Source organism: Chrysemys picta, chromosome 1, assembly GCF_011386835.1.
Source record: "Chrysemys picta bellii isolate R12L10 chromosome 1, ASM1138683v2, whole genome shotgun sequence".
Lineage (NCBI taxonomy): Eukaryota > Metazoa > Chordata > Testudines > Emydidae > Chrysemys > Chrysemys picta.
This window is the reverse complement of record NC_088791.1, coordinates 156,380,019-156,399,123: the sequence shown is the minus strand read 5'-3', so window position 1 is coordinate 156,399,123 and position 19,105 is coordinate 156,380,019. Positions and strand designations below refer to the sequence as shown.

Below are 19,105 nucleotides of genomic sequence, written 5' to 3'. Positions count from 1 at the left end.
GTCTTATTATCTATCCCTTTCTTAATGATTCTCAACATTCTGTTTGCTTTTTTGACTGCCGCTGCACATTGAGTGGATATTTTCAGAGAACTATCCACAATGACTCCAAGATTTCTTTCTTGAGTGGTAACAGCTAATTTAGACCCCATCATTTTATACGTACAGATGGTATTATGTTTTCCAATGTGCATTACTTTGCATTTATCAACATTGAATTTCATCTGCCATTTTGTTGCCCAGTCACCCAATTTGTTACTTCTTTATACTAATCAAGAGGATACACTATATCTATACACATTTAAGAAATTATATAGCTTGCCATACACTTATTCAGATTATTAATTTTTTACTTGTCTCCCCCAGATCCCAGGAAGTGCTTTAATCACTGGGCTAAATGTTTTTAGGTGGGCACCACCACTTTCTCCTCTGGCCCTTTTGTTTGGAACTAGGCAGGCACCTAACTCAATCCAGCAAGAAGCAATTAAATCACGTAAGCCACCTGAGTCCAGATACTGGGTTCCCATTAATGGATTGCAAGTAGAAATAGTCACCTAAGTCCAGGCTGCAGAGAGGTGCCTATCTTCATGAGAGGGACAGGGCTTAGCACATCCTTCTGGTCAGCATCTCCCATTGGCTAACTTAGGCAGCTCGACACCTAGTGTGCAGGCTTCTGTGGATCTCCCTCCATTCATTGTAAAGGACACCTAGATGCTTAAGTCAAGCTTTGTAGATCACAGTGGTGTTCCTGTGATTTTCTAAGAGAGCTAAAAGTTAGGTGTTGTGACACTAAGTGTTGTAACATGGATCCCACCATCAGCCCAGCAGAAATTAAACTTACAAATAGACATTTGTCTTCCACAGATTGCAGTGAAGTATAACATACATCGCAGCAGCAGCCAGTAAAACCACCAGCAGAATCCGTTTCATGACTGGCAGACCTGAAATGCAACAAGATGAAATACTTTTGTTTTACACTTATTTCCACAAAAAATATTTTGATGGATGGGTCAAACCGTCAACATCACTATTAATTGCATTTAATTCAGCCAGACTGGTTCCTCGGGCCTTAAAATCTGTAAATTGGGTTACGGGGTCCCTGAAGTTGAGGCATTCAAGAGCTCAGGAACAGCAACTGAATGCTATGTTCCTCTGCACTTATAAACATGAATATTGCACTGTGATAGTATAAACCAGGGGCAGGCAATCTATGGCACGGGTGCCGAAGGCGGCACGCAAGCTGATTTTCAGTGGCACTCACACTGCCCGCGTCCTGGCCACTGGTCCGGGGGGCTCTGCATTTTAATTTAATTTTAAATGAAGCTTTTTAAACATTTTTAAAACCTTATTTACTTTACAGACAACAATAGTTTAATTATATATTATAGACTTATAGAAAGAGACCTTCTAAAAACGTTTAAATGTATTACCGGCACGCGAAACCTTAAATTAGAGTGACTGAATGAAGACTCGGCACACCACTTCTGAAAGGTTGCCGACCCCTGGTATAAACTTATTGATTTGCATAGTTAAACAAATATACTGGCTAATGGCATTGAAATAGGCCAAGATATGATCTCAGAAACCTACCTGTCATACTGCTAACTTTTAATTGATACTTCCTTTTTCTTTTCCCCCATCACATTTTATTAAAGTCAGGCTTTGATCAATGGAATATCCAAAGGCATGTTGCAATTGGCTTCTTAGGCCTTCTTAACAATGTCACAGCCGTCCACTAACTCCCATCAGTTCATGACAGGGACTGCACTGTGGAGAGAAGAATGCTACTCGTTATTTTAAACGGGTAGGAGGAAAACGCAGGTCCAAGTTCAGGAGAGCACTCAAGCACCTACTTAATTTGGGAGGAATAGCAGGAAAAGATGAACTTTTTTATTTGTTATTTTTAAGTTTTCACCTAATTTAAGTGGTTTAAGAAAACAATCAAAATTAAAAAGCAGATGGGCCAGACAAAGGAAGTGGTGGAAGAGGAAAAGTGACAGTTTCAAATGACCCTTCCTTCAAATTACCACACTGCCCTTTCAACACTTATCAATATGTCAGCTGCCACTTAACCTTCTGACAGTAGCAGTTTGGCCACAAAATGATGTAGATATACTCTTCTATTATTTTCACTTTTCCCTCAACTATGAAAAGTAGTTCTTAGTAGGACAATATGCTGCATATGCGGCTCCCATGCTTTTTACTTATGTTTTTTAAAAAGAGATTTAATGCTAATGAACCATACTCTAATAGAAATCAGTTACACCAATATACGCATATTGGTATATTTCTCAGGTAGTTGAAAGTGCTCTGCCTTTGGCCTTGTAACTCGAACATCTGTTGTGGCTTGTTTTAAGCAGCATTAGGCTTGTTGGGTTTTTTCCCCCCTAGCAGTTTAAAACACCTGAATTACATCTCCCTGACTCATAACAAACATAAAATAAGTGAAAACGTAAGACACTAATGCATTATACTGCTACATCCTATTGCCATATCCAGATTACTGCAGCATGAAAACATACAGAAAGCTGACAAAAGTATTACAGTTCATATAGGCCTTGATCCTGAGGGAGTATCTATGCACCTACTCAGAGAGCAGGTTCAAGACCCTTCCTCATGGATCTGATTGCAGGATTGGAGCCAGGGTTTGTATTGTCATCCGTAGGTAAGGAACTCATGCAATAAACAAATTATATTTCAAATCAAAGAAGGACATGAGATCACCCCCAACATTGCCTTGCTTTACTGTTTTGAATTGTATTATCAGCCTCGACTGCTCTTTCAACCTGAACCCCTCACATATTACCGTCCCCTAGCATCTCCCCCACACCTTTAACTTAATCCAGACCGCATGCTTTTTGCCATGGTCCCGTCTTCTTCCACTTTAGGGGTACAAAGTGAGGGCTTGTCTACACTTACATTTTATAGCGCTCTAACTTGCTGGTTCATGGGGGTGAAAAATCACCCCCCTGAGTGCAGCAAGTCTGAGCGCTTTAAAGCGCTAGTGTAGACAAGCTCAGAGTGCGGGGAGGTGGATTACCAGGAACGCTGGGAGAGCTCTCTCCCAGTGCTCGCGCGCAACCACACTTGCACTTCAAAGCACTCCTGTGGGAGTGTTCCCGCGGCAGCGCTTTGAAGTTTCCAGTGTAGACATCCCTGAAACTCTGATTTCCACAAGCCCTTCCCTAAAACTGCAAGGAAACTATAACCAGCATAGCCTATTTGTTAGCAGTGCTCTGTATGAGTACAGAATGTCAGGTATGGGACTCTTTTGCAAGGAAATGGGCACATAATGATTTGTTAGAAACAGCTATCAAAATAGAGACTTTCTGACCCACCCACCTACACAGCAGAAGACAATGATACATTGGTAAGTAACAAATACTAAGGGCCTGATTCTCCTCCCACTTCAATCAGTGCACATCCGGAGTGAATCAGTTGAAGACAATGGGTCAGATTTTCAGCAGTAGCAAATCATTGACTTTATTGACTTCAGTAGAGCTATGCCAATTTATATCAGCTGAGGATCTGGCCTAGTGGAGTCAGAACAACAGCGTAAAAGCCGTGAAAATGAGAGGCAAATCAGCCCCTAAATGCTTTTGTTAGAACAACCAATGAATTCTAAGTAGAAAAAAAGTTGAATTCTCAGCTCATAAACTATATTTCAGTTTAGGTTTTAAGCACTGGAAAATGTATATCTACGTTTTTGAATAACTACTTAGTATCCCTTTATCCTCACAAAGAAATTTACTAAACAAAAGAACACAAATCGTTATACTCTTGAGGTCAAAGATTCATATTACAAAATGTCACTATTTTCATTTATTTTCAACACCAAATTCCATATGGAACAGCTATGTTAAAAGACCATCACCAAGGTTGCAAAGTGAAGCACTCAGAAGTTAGAAAATGCCAGAATTAAAGGTTGCTCATGCAACCTTAACCTTGCCCCTTTATGAATTATGATACAGTCTTTAATCACATGCTAAAATACTGTTTTTTCCACAGGATGTGAGAAGTTTGTGTGGTGAATTATGCTATTATCCATGGGATCCTTGCCTCATTTGCTGAAGAAATTAGGTTGCATTTGGTTAACACTGACATTTACTGGTTTTACTTCCCCACCAAAAAACAAAACAAAACAAAAAAAACCACGTTTTCTTTTACGTGACTTTAAAAATCCATTGCATAATTCAAGTCCTGTCCCCCCCACCCCCACCCAGATTGGTTTGATAAATGGAACCAGAATTAAAAGATGTAAGGATCTAGGCTCCAATCAGGGGGCATTGCTATTAACTTACAAGTGAGAACCTATAGGAGCAGGGATCATTTGTATTACATTGAAAACCATGCTATCCTTTCCCAATAGTGGGTTTTATCCATTGAGGACACTAGAGGTATGCAGGCAGAGTTGGCTTTGCCCACCATTCGTTATTAGGTGAGTAAACAGAGGGCTTAAATAGTGCTGTCCAAACTTTCACAAGAACTTCAAAAAATACTTACAAGAAAAGGAAAAGAAATGTGATAAGCCAGTGTCAGATATTCTTTGCATTAGTTGTTTACAGTCCTTTGCTGAGTAATTTTCTGTGACTGGATATGCGGTTTTGAAGGAAATAGAGAACCATGGGAATTTCTAATAAGAAGCCTAAATAAACCTTTGCAAATTTACTTCCTCTACTAAATGTAGGAAAACTAAGCTAGCAGATTCTATTACAACATTCGGAGAGCCTTCCACATATTCAAGTGACAAAGTATCCAGATACCCAAGATTGCTCTATGTCCACTCTGAACACAAGGGCCTTAACCTGCTCCCATTGGCTTCAAATACAGACATAGTCAGGATAGATCACACACTATACTTAGTAAGGAGGTGTATATGTAAACCTTGTGGCCACCCTTTTTCCTTGGGATAGGGGACCAGCATCCCTGCTGGGGCCATATTTTCATTTGGAATTAGCCTTTACTCTTCTGTGTCAATAATTACAGTGCCAGAGGGCAGGGTACAACAACTTCACATCAATTGTGTGCCCTATCAAGCACTCTCATAATGATAACTTACAACTATGGTGTGGTCACCCCATTGTCTAATAAGTGTGTGCAGCAGCAGCTACCAGGGCCGCCCGGGGGGGGCAGCGGGGGGGGGGCAAGTGGGGCAATTTGCCCCAGGCCCCCAAAGGGGCCCCCACAGGAATATAGTATTCTATAGTATTGCAACTTTTTTTTATGGAAGGGGCCCTCGAAATTGCTTTGCCCCAGGCCCCCTGAATCCTCTGGGAGGCCCTGGCAGCTACAAAGCCTAAATTGAGTAACCACGTAATGTGTCAAGTATCGGAGGGGTAGCCATGTTAGTCTGGATCTGTAAAAAGCAACAGAGTCCTGTGGCACCTTTAAGACTAACAGATGTATTGGAGCATAAGCTTTCGTGGGTGAATGCATAATTCAAGTCCTGTTTCCTCCCCCCCCCCATATTGCTTATGCTCCAATACTTCTGTTAGTCTTAAAGGTGCCACAGGACTCTCTGTTGCATGTAATGTGGCCATTCTTTTCCTTCCTCAACCCTTCCTCTGCTCCCTACTGCTTGTTACCCTTACTCATCACATCATGTTTAAGAAATGATAAACTCTTAGGCCAGTCTACACTACAAACCTAAATCAGTATAACTGTGTCACTCAGGAGTGTGAAAAATCCACGCCCCTGAGCAAAGTAGCTATACCGACCTAACCACACATGTAGACAGTGCTGTGTCAGCGGTAGGGCTTCTCCCTTCAACATATCTACAACCTGTCAGAGAGGTGAATTAACTACACCAGCATTTCTCAAACTGGGGTACTCCAGGGACCCCGTTGGCCTCACTGATCAATTCCTCCCCCTCCCTCCCAGAGTCTCCTGCACACTGGGGAACAGTATGCAGCAGGCACTGGGGTGGGAGGGGAGGAGTGGGGATGGGGCATGCTCGAGGGAGGGGGCAGAAAGAAAGAGGAGGAGCACGAGTGGAGCGGGGACAGGAAGAGGTGGGACAGGGGTGGGCCTTAGGGGAAGGGGTGGAGTGGAGCTGGGGCCGGGGCCTGTGGCTGAGTGCGGGGCTTGGAGGTCCACGAAAACACTTAAATCAAAATGGGGGTACTCGGGTCGCTAAACTTTGAGAACGGCTGAACTACACCAATGGGAGAAGCTCTTCTGACGGTGTAGTAGCATCTTCACTGAAGTGTTACAGCTGCACCCATGCAGTTGTGCCACTGTTGAGCTGTACGTGGAGACAAGCCCTTAGGGGCTCACAGGGGCTTCTTCCTTGTACCTTCTACCTTATTAGTTCTATAAAGCAGATTTGGGGTGCAATTTAAATAAATACCAGTGTTGCAAACTGTTGCAATTTAATCGCAAGTCTTGTGATATGTGTTGTTTTGCTTCAAATCCTAGGTGCAGCAATTAAGAGGCGGCATGAGAATCTCATCTTTCATTAAAACAAAGTAAGTTTTCAGCCCTCATGGTTGTGGAGAAAAGTTGAAAATGTGGAGTGAGGGCAACCTAAAAATTCAAAAGCCAGTGGCAAAACACAAAACCAAACTTTTTTTTTAAATCTCATGGATATTTAAGCCAATCTGATAAAAAAAATGGGGGGGGGGGTACAACTCATGAATTTTGACTGCTTGAGGTAGCAATACTGTAATACAAAACCTTATATTCTTTTCCTGTAGTTGGCACTGCAGTACATTTCCTGTGGGCCATCTGCTCATTAAGATAAACTCAGGCAGTGCTAATTCCAGGACTTAATGTTTAAAAAGAACTTCATAAACTGCTAATACACATACCCAGTAGAGTAGGTTTAAAGAATTTATTTATACTGCTCAGTTAGTGCATTGCATTATTTCTGACTTTTTCTATTTTTTGCTATCTGTTCCAAAATATCGTTGCATAGTTTAGTATCTCTACTCTTTTTCAGGAAAGAAATACTGCCACGGGCATTACATGAAAGAATTGTGGTAGGGCCTTAGTTTGCTAATCTTATTTTATTACATTTACCAAGTCCTGAACTCTTACTCTTTTTTTGCCATCTTTCCTTGCTTTCAATGCCATTCTGATATCGATTTAGCAAGAGACAGAGCCTCATTTAAACATAAATCATATGTTTAAATGAGGCTGGGAAATTAATTTATCATCATCATGAAACATCTCTGAATTAAAACTCCAGTTCCTGGTTTTGGGAATAGGACAATGATTTGCTCTCCAGCTGTGTATGGTCAGTTTAATAGTTCAACTTACTTATATAACTTTTCTAAATGAGCAAGTCATTATAAATCTGCTTCGGAGATTTCCCTGTTTGTGGAGTTCCACACTAAACCACGACTGGCCACACTGAAATTCTACTGTGAAAAAGGTATCGTTGGCTTCCGGATGGTGTGTTGCAACAAATGTGCTCCTATTACAAGTGTAATATAAAAAAAAAAAAGTTTCCCCTGTGTTGGATCCACTGATCAGGACAGAATTTATAATGTATGGGTATTCCTGTCCAATCCATCTGAATGATAGGGGCAGAGGTGGTTTTGTTTGTTTGCTTTGTGGAAGCTGAAACCTCCTCTTGCTAGCACACTAGCTGAATGAGCCATGCACTCCCACAGACAATGCCTCCATTAAAGACAGCATGTACTTCCCCACAAGGAGTGAGCTTTCTGCAGGAGATTTTTTCCATTATTTCTCCAGGAACAGAACACAGTGTTTCAGAAGCAGGGATCGGGGGAGCTGGAATTTTCTTAGCAACAGGTATTTTCCCCAGTACTTATTCTCCACCAGGAGAATAAACCAGGGGCAGGCAATCTATGGCACGGGTGCCGAAGGCGGCACGTGAGCTGATTTTCAGTGGCACTCACGCTGCCCGCGTCCTGGCCACTGGTCCGGGGGGCTCTGCATTTTAATTTAATTTTAAATTAAGCTTCTTAAACATTTTAAAAACCTTATTTACTTTACATACAACAATAGTTTAGTTATATATTAAAGACTTATAGAGAGAGACCTTCTAAAAACGTTAAAATGTATTACTGGCACGCGAAACCTTAAATTAGAGTGAATAAATGAAGACTCGGCACACCACTTCTGAAAGGTTGCCAACCCCTGGTATAGTGTTTAGAGAGCCAACACAACCATTCTGCTCTCCATCAGCACAGCCTGCCAGCCAGCTCAGATAAGGGAAGGAAAAGCACCTCCAGCTGGGCCCTGCACAGACAAAACACCATCATGGTTTCATTTTGTCCCAAGGCTTTAGGGAGACTTCTGCGTCAGCACCTGTTTTACGCATACCTACACTTCCCTACTCCATGCTGCTTGAGGCCAGTCACTCACCCCAGACTGGCGTATCCTCGGGCTCAAAGCACCTCGTGAAGAATGCAAGGCTAAGTGTAAATTGATTCTAACCCTTCTTTTCACCCTCACCCTGCCTTCATTTTCATAAGCAAGGTGATTTTCCAAAGAAGGAATTGAGCTGGTGTCTGGCACCCAGCAAGTAGTCACAGTGGCTGGCTCAGTTTAATTGGGGTGTGAAATAGACAAAAGCTCCTTTTGAAATTTCTCCAATTGCCCTTTTCACTTTGACTTCACTGCAGAAAACCATCCACATGCTACAGATTGTCCCATCATCGGGGGGGGGTGGGGGGGTGGGGGGGGGGGGAGGAGAAATCGGCAACAGAGCCAGCTCAGGTAAGGGATTATCAAGAAGTTTATGGTGGGTTCCTGCTGGAGAGAGATGGGCAGAGTGGGAGTTTTTGGAGGTGACAGAACTACACTGCGTGGACATAGGAAGGGTACAGAGTATGAAAACCCAGGCAGAACTAGTTCAATCTGGGGTCTAGTTTCAAGGAACAGATTCATGGGCATTAGGAGTGGAATTTCCCGTTTGTGGAACCCACCTGATCCAGGCTGGGAAAACTTTCCATACTCCCAGTGCTGGAGTCTGAACCTACAGACACTTGTTGCTGTCTCTCCCCGTTTTGGTGTCATCTGTAAACTAGATCAGTGATTATTTGAATTTGTCTTCCAGGTCATTGATAAATATGTTAAATAGTATAGGACCAAAAACTGCCCCTTGTGGGACCCTGCTAGAAACACACCTGCTTGACTATAGTTCCTCATTTACAATTATATTTTGAGACCTATCAGGCAGCTACTTTTCAATCTATTTAATGTGAGCCATGTTCATTTACTGTTGTTCTAATACGCACTTTTATCAAGTCAAATGCCTTGATCACTTGATGATTCCCTATTCTGTTCATTCCCTCTGAAGCACCTGGCACGGGCCACTGCCAATCCTAGCAGTTTAAGTATATTACATTAACAATATTACCTTTATCAACCAAACTTCTAATCTCATTGAAAAACATATATAATTGATTGCATTGATTGGTATTAAATACATTACACTCCTTTAATTCTTTATTAATCAAATCCAGTATCAGATGCTCCATTATCTTGCCTGTTATCATTGTTAAACTAACAGGTCCATAATTACCAGGGCATCCCTTTTACACTTTTCAATTATTGGCAAAATATCAGTTTTCTTCCAGTCCTCTTGAATTTGTTCCAAGACCTTGTGTCATAGATAGAGCACAGAGTCTTAACACTAGCACCTTCTCATCTTAGGTCATGGCTACACTTGCGAGTTAAGAGTGCATTAAAGCAGCCCTGTGTGCTCTAACTCACGACGTGTCCACACTGGCAAGGCATGTAGAGCGCTCGGACTCCGCAGCTAGAGCGCTCCTGGTAATCCACCTCAGCAAGTTGAGTAATGTTTGATGCGCCCCCGCTGGAGCGCCACGGCGCCAGTGTGGACGCCCTGATCTTTGAATGCGCTCTAATCAGCCTCCAGAAGTGTCCCATAATGCCTGTTCTAGCCATTCTGGCCATCACTTTGAACTCTACTGCCCTGCCCTCAGGTGACCAACCATCAGACCTGCCCTTTAAATTCTCTGGGAATTTTGAAAATCCCCTTCCTGTTTGCTCAGCAAGGCGTGGAGTGCTCTCAGCGAATCTTTCCAGGTGACCATGCCTCCACGTGCCAGGCGATCCCCAGCATGGAGCAATGGCGAGGTGCTGGACCTCATCAGTGTCTGGGGGGAGGAAGCTGTTCAGTCCCAGCTGTGCTCCAGCCGTAGGAATTACGATACCTTTAGGCAGCTATCAAGGGACATGATGGAAAGGGGCCATGACGGGGACATAGTGCAGTGCAGGGTTAAAATGAAGGAGCTGCGGAATGTCTACTGCAAAGCCCATGAGGCAAACAGCCGCTCCGGTGCTGCCCCCACAACATGCCATTTCTACAAAGAGCTGGACACAATACTTGGGGGCAGCCCCACCTCCACCCTGAAGACCACCATGGACACTTCAGAGCCCAGTTCAACAAGGCAGGAGGAGGAGGAGGAGGAGGAAAGCGGGAGCGAGGGTGCTGAGGAAGAGGAAGCTGTTCTCAAGCCAGGAGGAAGGTAGCCAATCGCGGTGCCTGGTGCTTGGGAAACGACAAACACCAGAGGAGGTGCCAGGTAAGCAGCTTTTATCTTGGGAAGGAAGTTATTCGGTGCGGGCTCTTGGGGTGAGGAGGGTTAGGGCTGCATGCATGCCTAGATGTGGAATAGGGCGTTGATGTGCTCTCTCACATCGGCCTCAGTGATCTCTTCAAAGGTCTCCACTGTGGTCCTTGTCCCAGTCAGGATAACATGTCTGTACCACTGTGCCGTGAGGGGTGGGGGGACCATTGCTGCACACAGGCAAGCTGCATATGGGCCAGAGCAGAAGCCGCATTGTAGTAGAAGACCCTCCCTTGCCGCATTGTAGTAGAAGACCCTCCCTTGCTTCCCAGGTCACCCTCAGCAGCAAGATATCTTCCAGGACGAACTCCTGTGGAAAATGTGGAGTGAAGTGTTCAGTATAGGGGCCCCCTGCAGCTGTTGGCTCTCCCCAAGGCACAGAAACCCAGAGGACAGTACGGCTGTGAAACAATCAATCAGTCGCGCTTGACCCTGAGCTTATTCGCCATTTTGGGGCTCCCATGGGTTATGTGCGCTCGCTTTGAGATGAGCAAATTCTACTATTGTGCAGACTGTGCTTGCCCTTAAGTACGGGGGAATCATTGCTCTGTCTGGTGTGAACAGTGCTGCCTCTGCTAAGTGTTGCATTTTGCCTTTACAGATGCAACCTTAAGATCTCAGCGGTCCATGTTATCACCGGCCGAAAGACTCCAAAGGATTAGGAAGAGGCCATGTAGAAGCAAAGAAGACATACTGCATGAAGTAATGCACCAGTCCCTTAATGAGAATCCAAAAGTGCAGGAGTGGAGGGAGAGTGAAAGCAGGATCCACCAGCAGAATGAGGATCACTGGCAGCAAAGCATGGATTGGCTGATAAGCATCATGGAGCACCAAGTGGCCTCTATCCAGGCACTCGTAGCCATGCAGGTGGAGCACTACCGCGCCTGCCCCCCTGCAGCTCTTGTCCCAAAACTCTTTCCCTTGTGCCCCATGTCACCTCCAACTCACTTTCCCCAACATCCGGGTTCTTATCGCCACCAGCTGCCTCCAACACCTGTAGCTTCACCACCCTGCAAACTACGACCCTTACCCACTGCACTCAACCCCCATCACCATGCATTTTAGCCAGCCTGAAGTGCAGCACTCATTGCACGGCACTCCAGACAGGAAGGTTGAGTATGAGAACAGGACGTACGCAAATCTGTGATTGAACCGTTCCCCACCTTGCCCTTTCTGTTTCCCAAGCAGTTGTGTTTCTTTTCAATAAATGGATTTTTTGGCTTTGAAAACATTCTTTATTATTGCATAAAGTAAAAGACACCTTAGCCCAGGAAAGCAACAGGCACTGCAAGTCAGCGTAGCAAACACAGATTCCTACTAACATGGGAACCACTGCACTTCACTCCCGTGCAGGGCACCAGACATTACTGGTGGCTTTCAGCCTCAAATTGCTCCCTCAAGGCATCCCTAATCCTTGCAGCCCTGCGCTGGGTCCCTCTAATAGCCCTGCTCTCTGGTTGTTCAAATTCAGCCTCCAGATGTTGAACCTCCGAGTTCCATGCCTGAGTGAATCTTTCACCCTTCTCTTCACAAATGTTATGGAGGGTACAGCACGCAGATATAACCGCGGGGATGTTGTCATCGGCCAGGTCCAGCTTCCCATACAGAGAGTGCCAGCGGCCCTTTAAACGGCCAAAAGCACACTCCACAGTCATTCTGCACTTGCTCAGCCTGTTGTTGAACCGCTCCTTGCTGCTGTCAAGGCTCTCTGTGTAGGGTTTCATGAGCCACGGCATTAAAGGGTAAGTGGGGTCTCCAAGGATCACAATGGACATTTCGACTTCCCCTTCAGTGATCTTCTGGTCTGGGGAAAAAGTCCCAGCTTGTAGCTTCCTGAACAGGCCAGTGTTCCGAAAGATGCGTGCATCATGCACCTTTCTGGGCCAGCCCACGTTAATGTCAATGAAACGCCCACGATGATCCACAAGAGCCTGGAGAACCATAGGAAAATACGATTAACGTCCTCGGAGGCTAGGTGGGCTGGTGCCAGAATTGGAGTATGCGTCCCATTTATCACCCCTCTGCAGTTAGGGAAACCCATTTGTGCAAAGCCAGCCACAATGTCCTGCACATTACCCAGCGTCACGGTTCTTTGACTTTCCCACTCCAAACTGGTTAGCGACCGATCGGAAACTGTCTGGAGTTGCCAGCTTCCAGATTGCAATAGCCACCCGCTTCTCCACTGGCAGGGCAGCTCTCAATCTTGTGTCCTTGCGCCGCAGGGTGGGGGTGAGCTCATCGCACAGTCCCATGAAAGTGGCTTTTCTCATCCGAAAGTTCTGCAGCCACTGCTCGTCATCCCAGACTTGCAGGGCGATGCGATCCCACCACTCGGTGCTTGTTTCCCGAGCCCAAAAGCAGCGTTCCACGGTGCTGAGCATGTCTGTGAATGCCACAAGCAATCTTTGTTAGTCTCTAAGGTGCCACAAGTACTCCTGTTCTTTTTGCGGATACAGACTAACACGGCTGCTACTCTGAAACAAGCAATCTTGTGTCGTATGTGTTACTTGAGTCGATATCATCGTTGGAATCCTCACTGTCAGTTTGGATCTTAAGGAGTAACTTGACGGCCAAACGTGATATGCTGGTGAGACTCGTCAGCATATTCCTCAGCAGTTCAGGCTCCATTCCCACAGACCGAAAGGGAAGACAGAGCGCGCAGTACAAAAATCGTTGAAAGATGGTGCCAAACGTGGACTGAAGCACAGGGATTGCTAGGATGCGAACCGATGCATCATGGGGTGTTGGGACAGGACCCAGAATGCCCCTCCCTCCCACCCCTTTCCCACAAGTCACAGCGCCAGAATGGGAAGAGGTGGTCTGTGGGATAGCTGCCCATAATGCACCACTCCCAATGCTGCTGCAAGTGCTGCAAATGTGGCCATACCAGTGCGCTTGCAGCTGTCAGTGTCGACAGACTGCAGCGCTTTCCCTCCTGCACTCTCCGAAGGCTGGTTTAACTCACAGCGCTCTACAGCTGCAAGTGTCGCCATGCCCTTAGAAGGCTCTCTCCCTCCTTAGCCCATCAACACCTTTAAAGAAAACAAACCATGCAGGGTCTCATCCCTAATCAAATCAGGGATGGTTTAACACTTTGTCCTTTCATGCAAGATCAGTGGTTAAATGGGCTACTTGTCTGTTGGCACTCCTCCCTCATGAGATAGAAAAGCCAAAACAATAGAACTGATACTAAACATCTGGATTCTGGCTTATACTTTGCATGGTATTGTTTCCTGGATTGTGCATCTTTATTCACAGCTACATGAATTGAGTGAAGAAAACCCATACAACCAACTGCCCCCAAACCTACATATTCACAACGTGCCACAGTGTTGTTCCACTCTAAGCTCCACCTCTAGAGCAAGACACAAAGTCCATCCCAGCAGTTCAGGCACCCTTCCAATTCTCAGGCCATGTCTACACTACACAATTAAGTCAACCTAACATAGTAATTACTACAGTTTTTCATGGCTACACTACCCTCCGTCTGTCGGTGGTGCGCGTCCTCACCAGGAGTGCTTGCGCCGACTTAAGAGGGGCAGTGTGGGTGGCTGAGAGCCCGGGTGGCAGTTGGGCTGTAGCTGGGAGCTCTGCAGGGAGCCCATAGCCCAGGCTTTTAGTGCCGGTCTGTGAGGCTCCAGCTGTCAGCAATGCTGGGGCTCATAGCTGGAACACCCCCACACCCCATTTCAAAACAGGCACCCTACAACAAGTAAGGCAGTGTCTACACAGACACTGCTTTGCCCGAATTACATAGACCTAAGCCTTATGCCGCTCATTCATTTGAATTTACTAAGTCAGTGTAGCGGGCGAGTTACAGCAGGGGGGAGGAACATGGCAATGTATTTGCTTACATAGTTAGATCGACATAAGCTGCCTTATGTCGACTTAACTTTGTAGTGTAGACACGCCTTCAGTCTTGCTCCAAAATCATGGTGGGAAGAAAAACAGCTTCCTCCTCTCAATCCACTCAACCTTGGAGGTCTCTCATATCAACAAAGTTCTCATCCTCCCCCAATTTACCATCTTTGACTCTTACATGTAGGTGAGAGAAGCCAGTCAACACAATCCAGCCTCTCTTCCACTGGGGTGCAAAAGCCCTGGGGTACTGCCATTGGGTGAATTCAGTAACAGAGCTACAGCAGCTTGTCTTGTTCCCTTTGCAGCTCTCTTGTCTTGCTCGGGATCTCTTGTTCCTTCCCTGTCTATCTAGGATCTACTGCTACCAGCCCCCCAGTGCATGTTGCTTCCCCTCTAGCTGAAGTTGGGACTGACTACAGCCCAGAAGCTTTTGCATTTGCTAGTTAGTTGGGAAGCAGTAGACACAGACTGGGTGGCCCCTGGTCACAAACAAGGAAGCTAGAGGCACCCTCTCACTCCCCACCCCCCACTGTATCCTGCATAACATGCTCTAATACAGCTAGGAACAGCCCTAACAATTGGCTTCACCTGCTTTCCCATGAGATGCATGTGCACCAGCTTTTTGTGCACTACACTTCTTTAAGGGCATGTCTGCACTGCAGTTGGGGTACATGATTGCAGCTGGGGTAGGCATACCCATGCTAGCTTTAATCCAGCTAGCACAACTTAAATAGTAGTGAAGACCCAGCAGCGTGGGCTTTAGCGCTGGCTGTACAAGCCCATCTGGAACCTTGGGTACCTACTTGTGTTGCTATCCCACCCCAGGGTCGGTGCCCCTGCATCTTCACAGCTATTTTTAGCCAAGCTAGCTAGATTAAAACTAGCATGGGTCTGACTACCTGAGCTGCAATCACACCCCCAATTGCAATACAGACATACCCTAAGTGGAGAGAAGTCTCCCTCCCTGCTGCAGCTTCAGAGCATACACATACTATGTGCTTTGTCTCATGGAGAACTTACTTTTGTTCTGTTAATATAAAATAAAGGTCATTCTGACTGAGAGTGTCTGGTTGTTTTGTGCTCATATACTGTCTGCTAGTAAACATAAAAAATAACTTGAAACGGAATAGCTAGTGTAGTATAAATAGGCTTGTTTTTAAATATTATTATTACTACTACTACTAAGGGAGAGAGTGCTGTCCACTGCCAAATTTCCAAGATTCCAAAAACTGGTTTGGGACATTCCAACCTGTGACTGTCCTTTCTTTAATGAAGATTAAACACCAATAAATTACAAGTTTTAAAGATGCTATTAAATAGAAGGAGTCAATGAGATTGTGTCCTTGCTTACCCCAGTCTTCTTTCAACTGACCTTGTTCAACCACTCTGGGAGACAATGAGATGGCCTCTCCTTGACAGTGTGGGAGCTACAAAGCATAACAACACTAGCTCAACAATAACTATAATGCAAGATTGGATCCATGTTTTCTTTTGTGTGTTTGATGATGAAGGAAGACATGATCCTCACAGCTAGAGGATACACATGGATAATTTTTCAACACAACAGCCCCTTTGAATTATTATTAAGGCATATGTGTCTGTAATTATTATATTTATTCCATTCCAGACTTTCCTGATATAAATTAGCTACCTCCAGGGTCAGGAGTTGAAGGATGATGGGAAGAGTCACCAAATTGTAATGAGTTGACAGCTCCTGGGTGGGAAACCCTGATGGCATTTTCCATGTCAATAAGGGTCAAAGAGGATTACCTTGACATTTTCCCCTTAATCTTCAAGTATTTGGAGGAAATTGGCAAAATGACCAGTTCCTTTAGGTTGGATGAAAACTGGATTCCATTTGTGGGCTTCTGGAAGAAAGCCGTGAGGCCCTCTATTCATAGTTACTTCCTTAACAGCTTGATGTAACCTACAGCCAGTCTAATCTATATGAGATTGCAATACACCCAGCTAAAAAATCCTTTTAGCCTTCCAATTTCAGAAGCCCTCCTGGTGCAGTGCCTTTATTGGAATGTGATAGGGCAGTCAAATAAACAATATAAACCCAGACAATTATGACTTTTCCTCAGCCATATGTTAGGGCTCCCACAATCCAACTACTCCCTCTCTAGCTCCTCTTCTAAAGAACCTTGGCAAATCAACAGGCATTGCTGCTTACTCTGAAGGTCAACAGAGTTTGAGTCAGTTTAACTTGTTTCCCCTCAAGTCTTGGCATGCAACAGTAACAATGGACTGAGGCTTTCTTCTATCTCCGAATGTAAAAAATAAATAGAACACATGACAATAAATAAAGCGACATGCTGCACAATGTTTGAGAAAGCAGGAAGCAATTAATAGTAGGACTGTTGATTAACCGCAGTTAACTCACGCGATTAACTCAAAAAAATGATAAACAGAAGAAATAGTATTTTTCAAGTCACCTCATACAAGTACTGTAGTGCAATCTCTTTATCATGAAAGTATAGCTTACAAATGTAGATTATTTTTGTTACATAACTGCATTCAAAACGAAACAACGTAGAACTTTAGAGCCTACAAGTCCACTCAATCCTACTTCTTGTTCAGCCAATCGCTAAGACAAACAAGTTTGTTTACATTTACGGGAGATACTGCTGCCTGCTTCTTATTTACAATGTCACCTGAAAGTGAGAACAGGCATTCGCATGGCACTTTTGTAGCCGGCATTGCAAGGTATTTACGTCCCAGATATGCTAAATATTCATATGCCCCTTCATGCTTTGGCCACCATTCCAGAGGACATGCTTCCATGCTGATGATGCTCGTTAAAAAAATAATGCGTTAATTAAATTTGTGACTGAACTCCTTGGGGGAGAACTGTATGTCTCCTGTTCTATTTTACACGCATTCTGCCATATATTTCATGTCATAGGAGTCTCAGATGATGACCCAGCACGTTTGTTTTAAGAACACTTTCACAGCAGATTTGACAAAATGCAAAGAAGGTACCAATGTGAGATTTCTAAAAATAGCTTCAGCACTCAACCAAGGTTTAAGAATCTGAAGTGCCGTCCAAACTCTGAGAGGGACAAGGCGAGGAGCATGCTTTCAGAAGTCTTAAAAGAGCAACTCTCAGATCTGGAAATTACAGAACCCGAACCATCAAAAAAGAAAATCAACCTTCTGCTGGTGGCATCTGACTCAGATGATGAAAATGAATGTGTGTCGGTCCATTCTGCTTTATATCGTTATCGAGCAGAACTTGTCATCAACATAGACGCATGTCCCCTGGAATGGTGGTTGAAGCATGAAGGGACATATGAAGCTTTAGCACATCTGGCATGTAAAATGTCTTGCAAAGCCAGCTACAACAGTGCCATGCAAATACCTGTTCTCACTTTGAGATGACATTGTAAACGAGAAGCAGGCAACACTGTCTCCTGCAAATTGTAACCAAACTTGTTTGTCTGAGCGATTGGCTGAAGAAGGACTGAGTGATTTGTAGGCTGTAATGTTATACATTGTTTTATTTTTGAATCAAGTTTTTTTCAACATAATTCTGAATTTGTAAGTTCAACTTTCACAATAAAGAGATTGCACTACAGTACTTGCATTAGATGAACTGAAAAATATTTTTTTTTACAGTGCAAATATTTGTAATAAAAAATAAATATAAAGTGAGCACTGTGCACTTTGTATTCTGTGTCGTAATTGAAATCAATACATTAGAAAACGTAGAAAACATCCAAAAATATTTAAATAAATGTTATTCTATTATTGTTTAACAGCACGATTAATCGCAATTAATTTTTTAATCACTTGACAGTCCTAATTAATAGCCATGTACACATCTCAGCAGCAGATTACTCCTTCGTGCACACTTCATTACTCTCTGACAAAGGGTCTGCTATCTGCAATTCTGAAGAAAGAAAACATTCCAAAAGAAGGCACGTAGCAGAGCTATATGAATCATTGTTTTGTATTCACATGGGTTGACACAGCCCAAAGTGTCAGGATCAAATAAACAACCCTTCACCATCCCAAATCAAAAAACCCCACAAAGTCTAAAGCCCAGTTGAAACTAGTCAAGTTTTGCCCAGGTTTGGGTCCAAATTCATGCAAACCCACGCAATTTCCACCAGAAACCACAAATCTACCAAAGTTAATTCAGAAAGTTCCCAATAAAACCACAAACCCAGGGAGTTTTGCCTGATTACATGTGAATGTTTCCCAAACCCCTAGCTCCAGTCTCATTTTAAAAGACGACACTAGCTTTTCCTTTTAATAATGAAGTGGAGATTTTCAGAACTGACTAGGAATTTAGCCACACAGCTGCCACTGATTTTAATGGGAGTTGCAGATTTAGCCTCAGTTCCCATTAATAGTAAGGGGGAGTATATGTGGCTAAATCCCCTAGTTGCCTGTGAAAAACTCAGTCTAAATCTATAATAAATTGCATTTAAAATTGAAGAACAAAAAGAAAAGAAATTTGAATGCAAAATCAGGGACAAGAGGTGTGACAATCTTGATTTAAAATGTAAGTTGAGCTAAGTATTATTATTAATTATTTGTGATACTATAGTCAGGGCCGCCGAAAGTGAGTTCGGGCCCTGGTGAAAAAAAAATTTCGCCCCGCCCCAGCAAGGGCGGACCGGCTAAACAGGGCCGACGAGAGGGGGGGAAGCCGGAGAAGCCAGGCCCCA

The 19,105-nt window shown here is 44.2% G+C and overlaps 1 protein-coding gene across 15 annotated transcripts in view; it reads right to left on the bottom strand.

The window, feature by feature from the left end:
• ST3GAL6 (ST3 beta-galactoside alpha-2,3-sialyltransferase 6) overlaps positions 1-19,105 on the bottom strand; it is an 82,098-nt gene that overhangs the window by 41,607 nt on the left and 21,386 nt on the right. For 7 of the 15 annotated variants that reach the window (XR_010599360.1, XR_010599338.1, XM_005283520.5 and 4 more), the window contains 2 exons: positions 1,588-1,764; positions 839-938 (listed from right to left, as the gene is read on the bottom strand). Coding sequence is in view for 12 of the 15 variants with exons in the window: in XM_005283520.5 (XP_005283577.2) it covers positions 839-938; positions 1,588-1,594 (107 nt within the window). In the remaining 3 variants the exon portion in view is untranslated. Of the gene's footprint in view, positions 1-551; positions 939-1,587; positions 1,765-19,105 lie in introns of those variants that run through there. The other 8 variants (XR_010599349.1, XM_042852961.2, XM_042852965.2 and 5 more) reach the window with 4 other exon arrangements.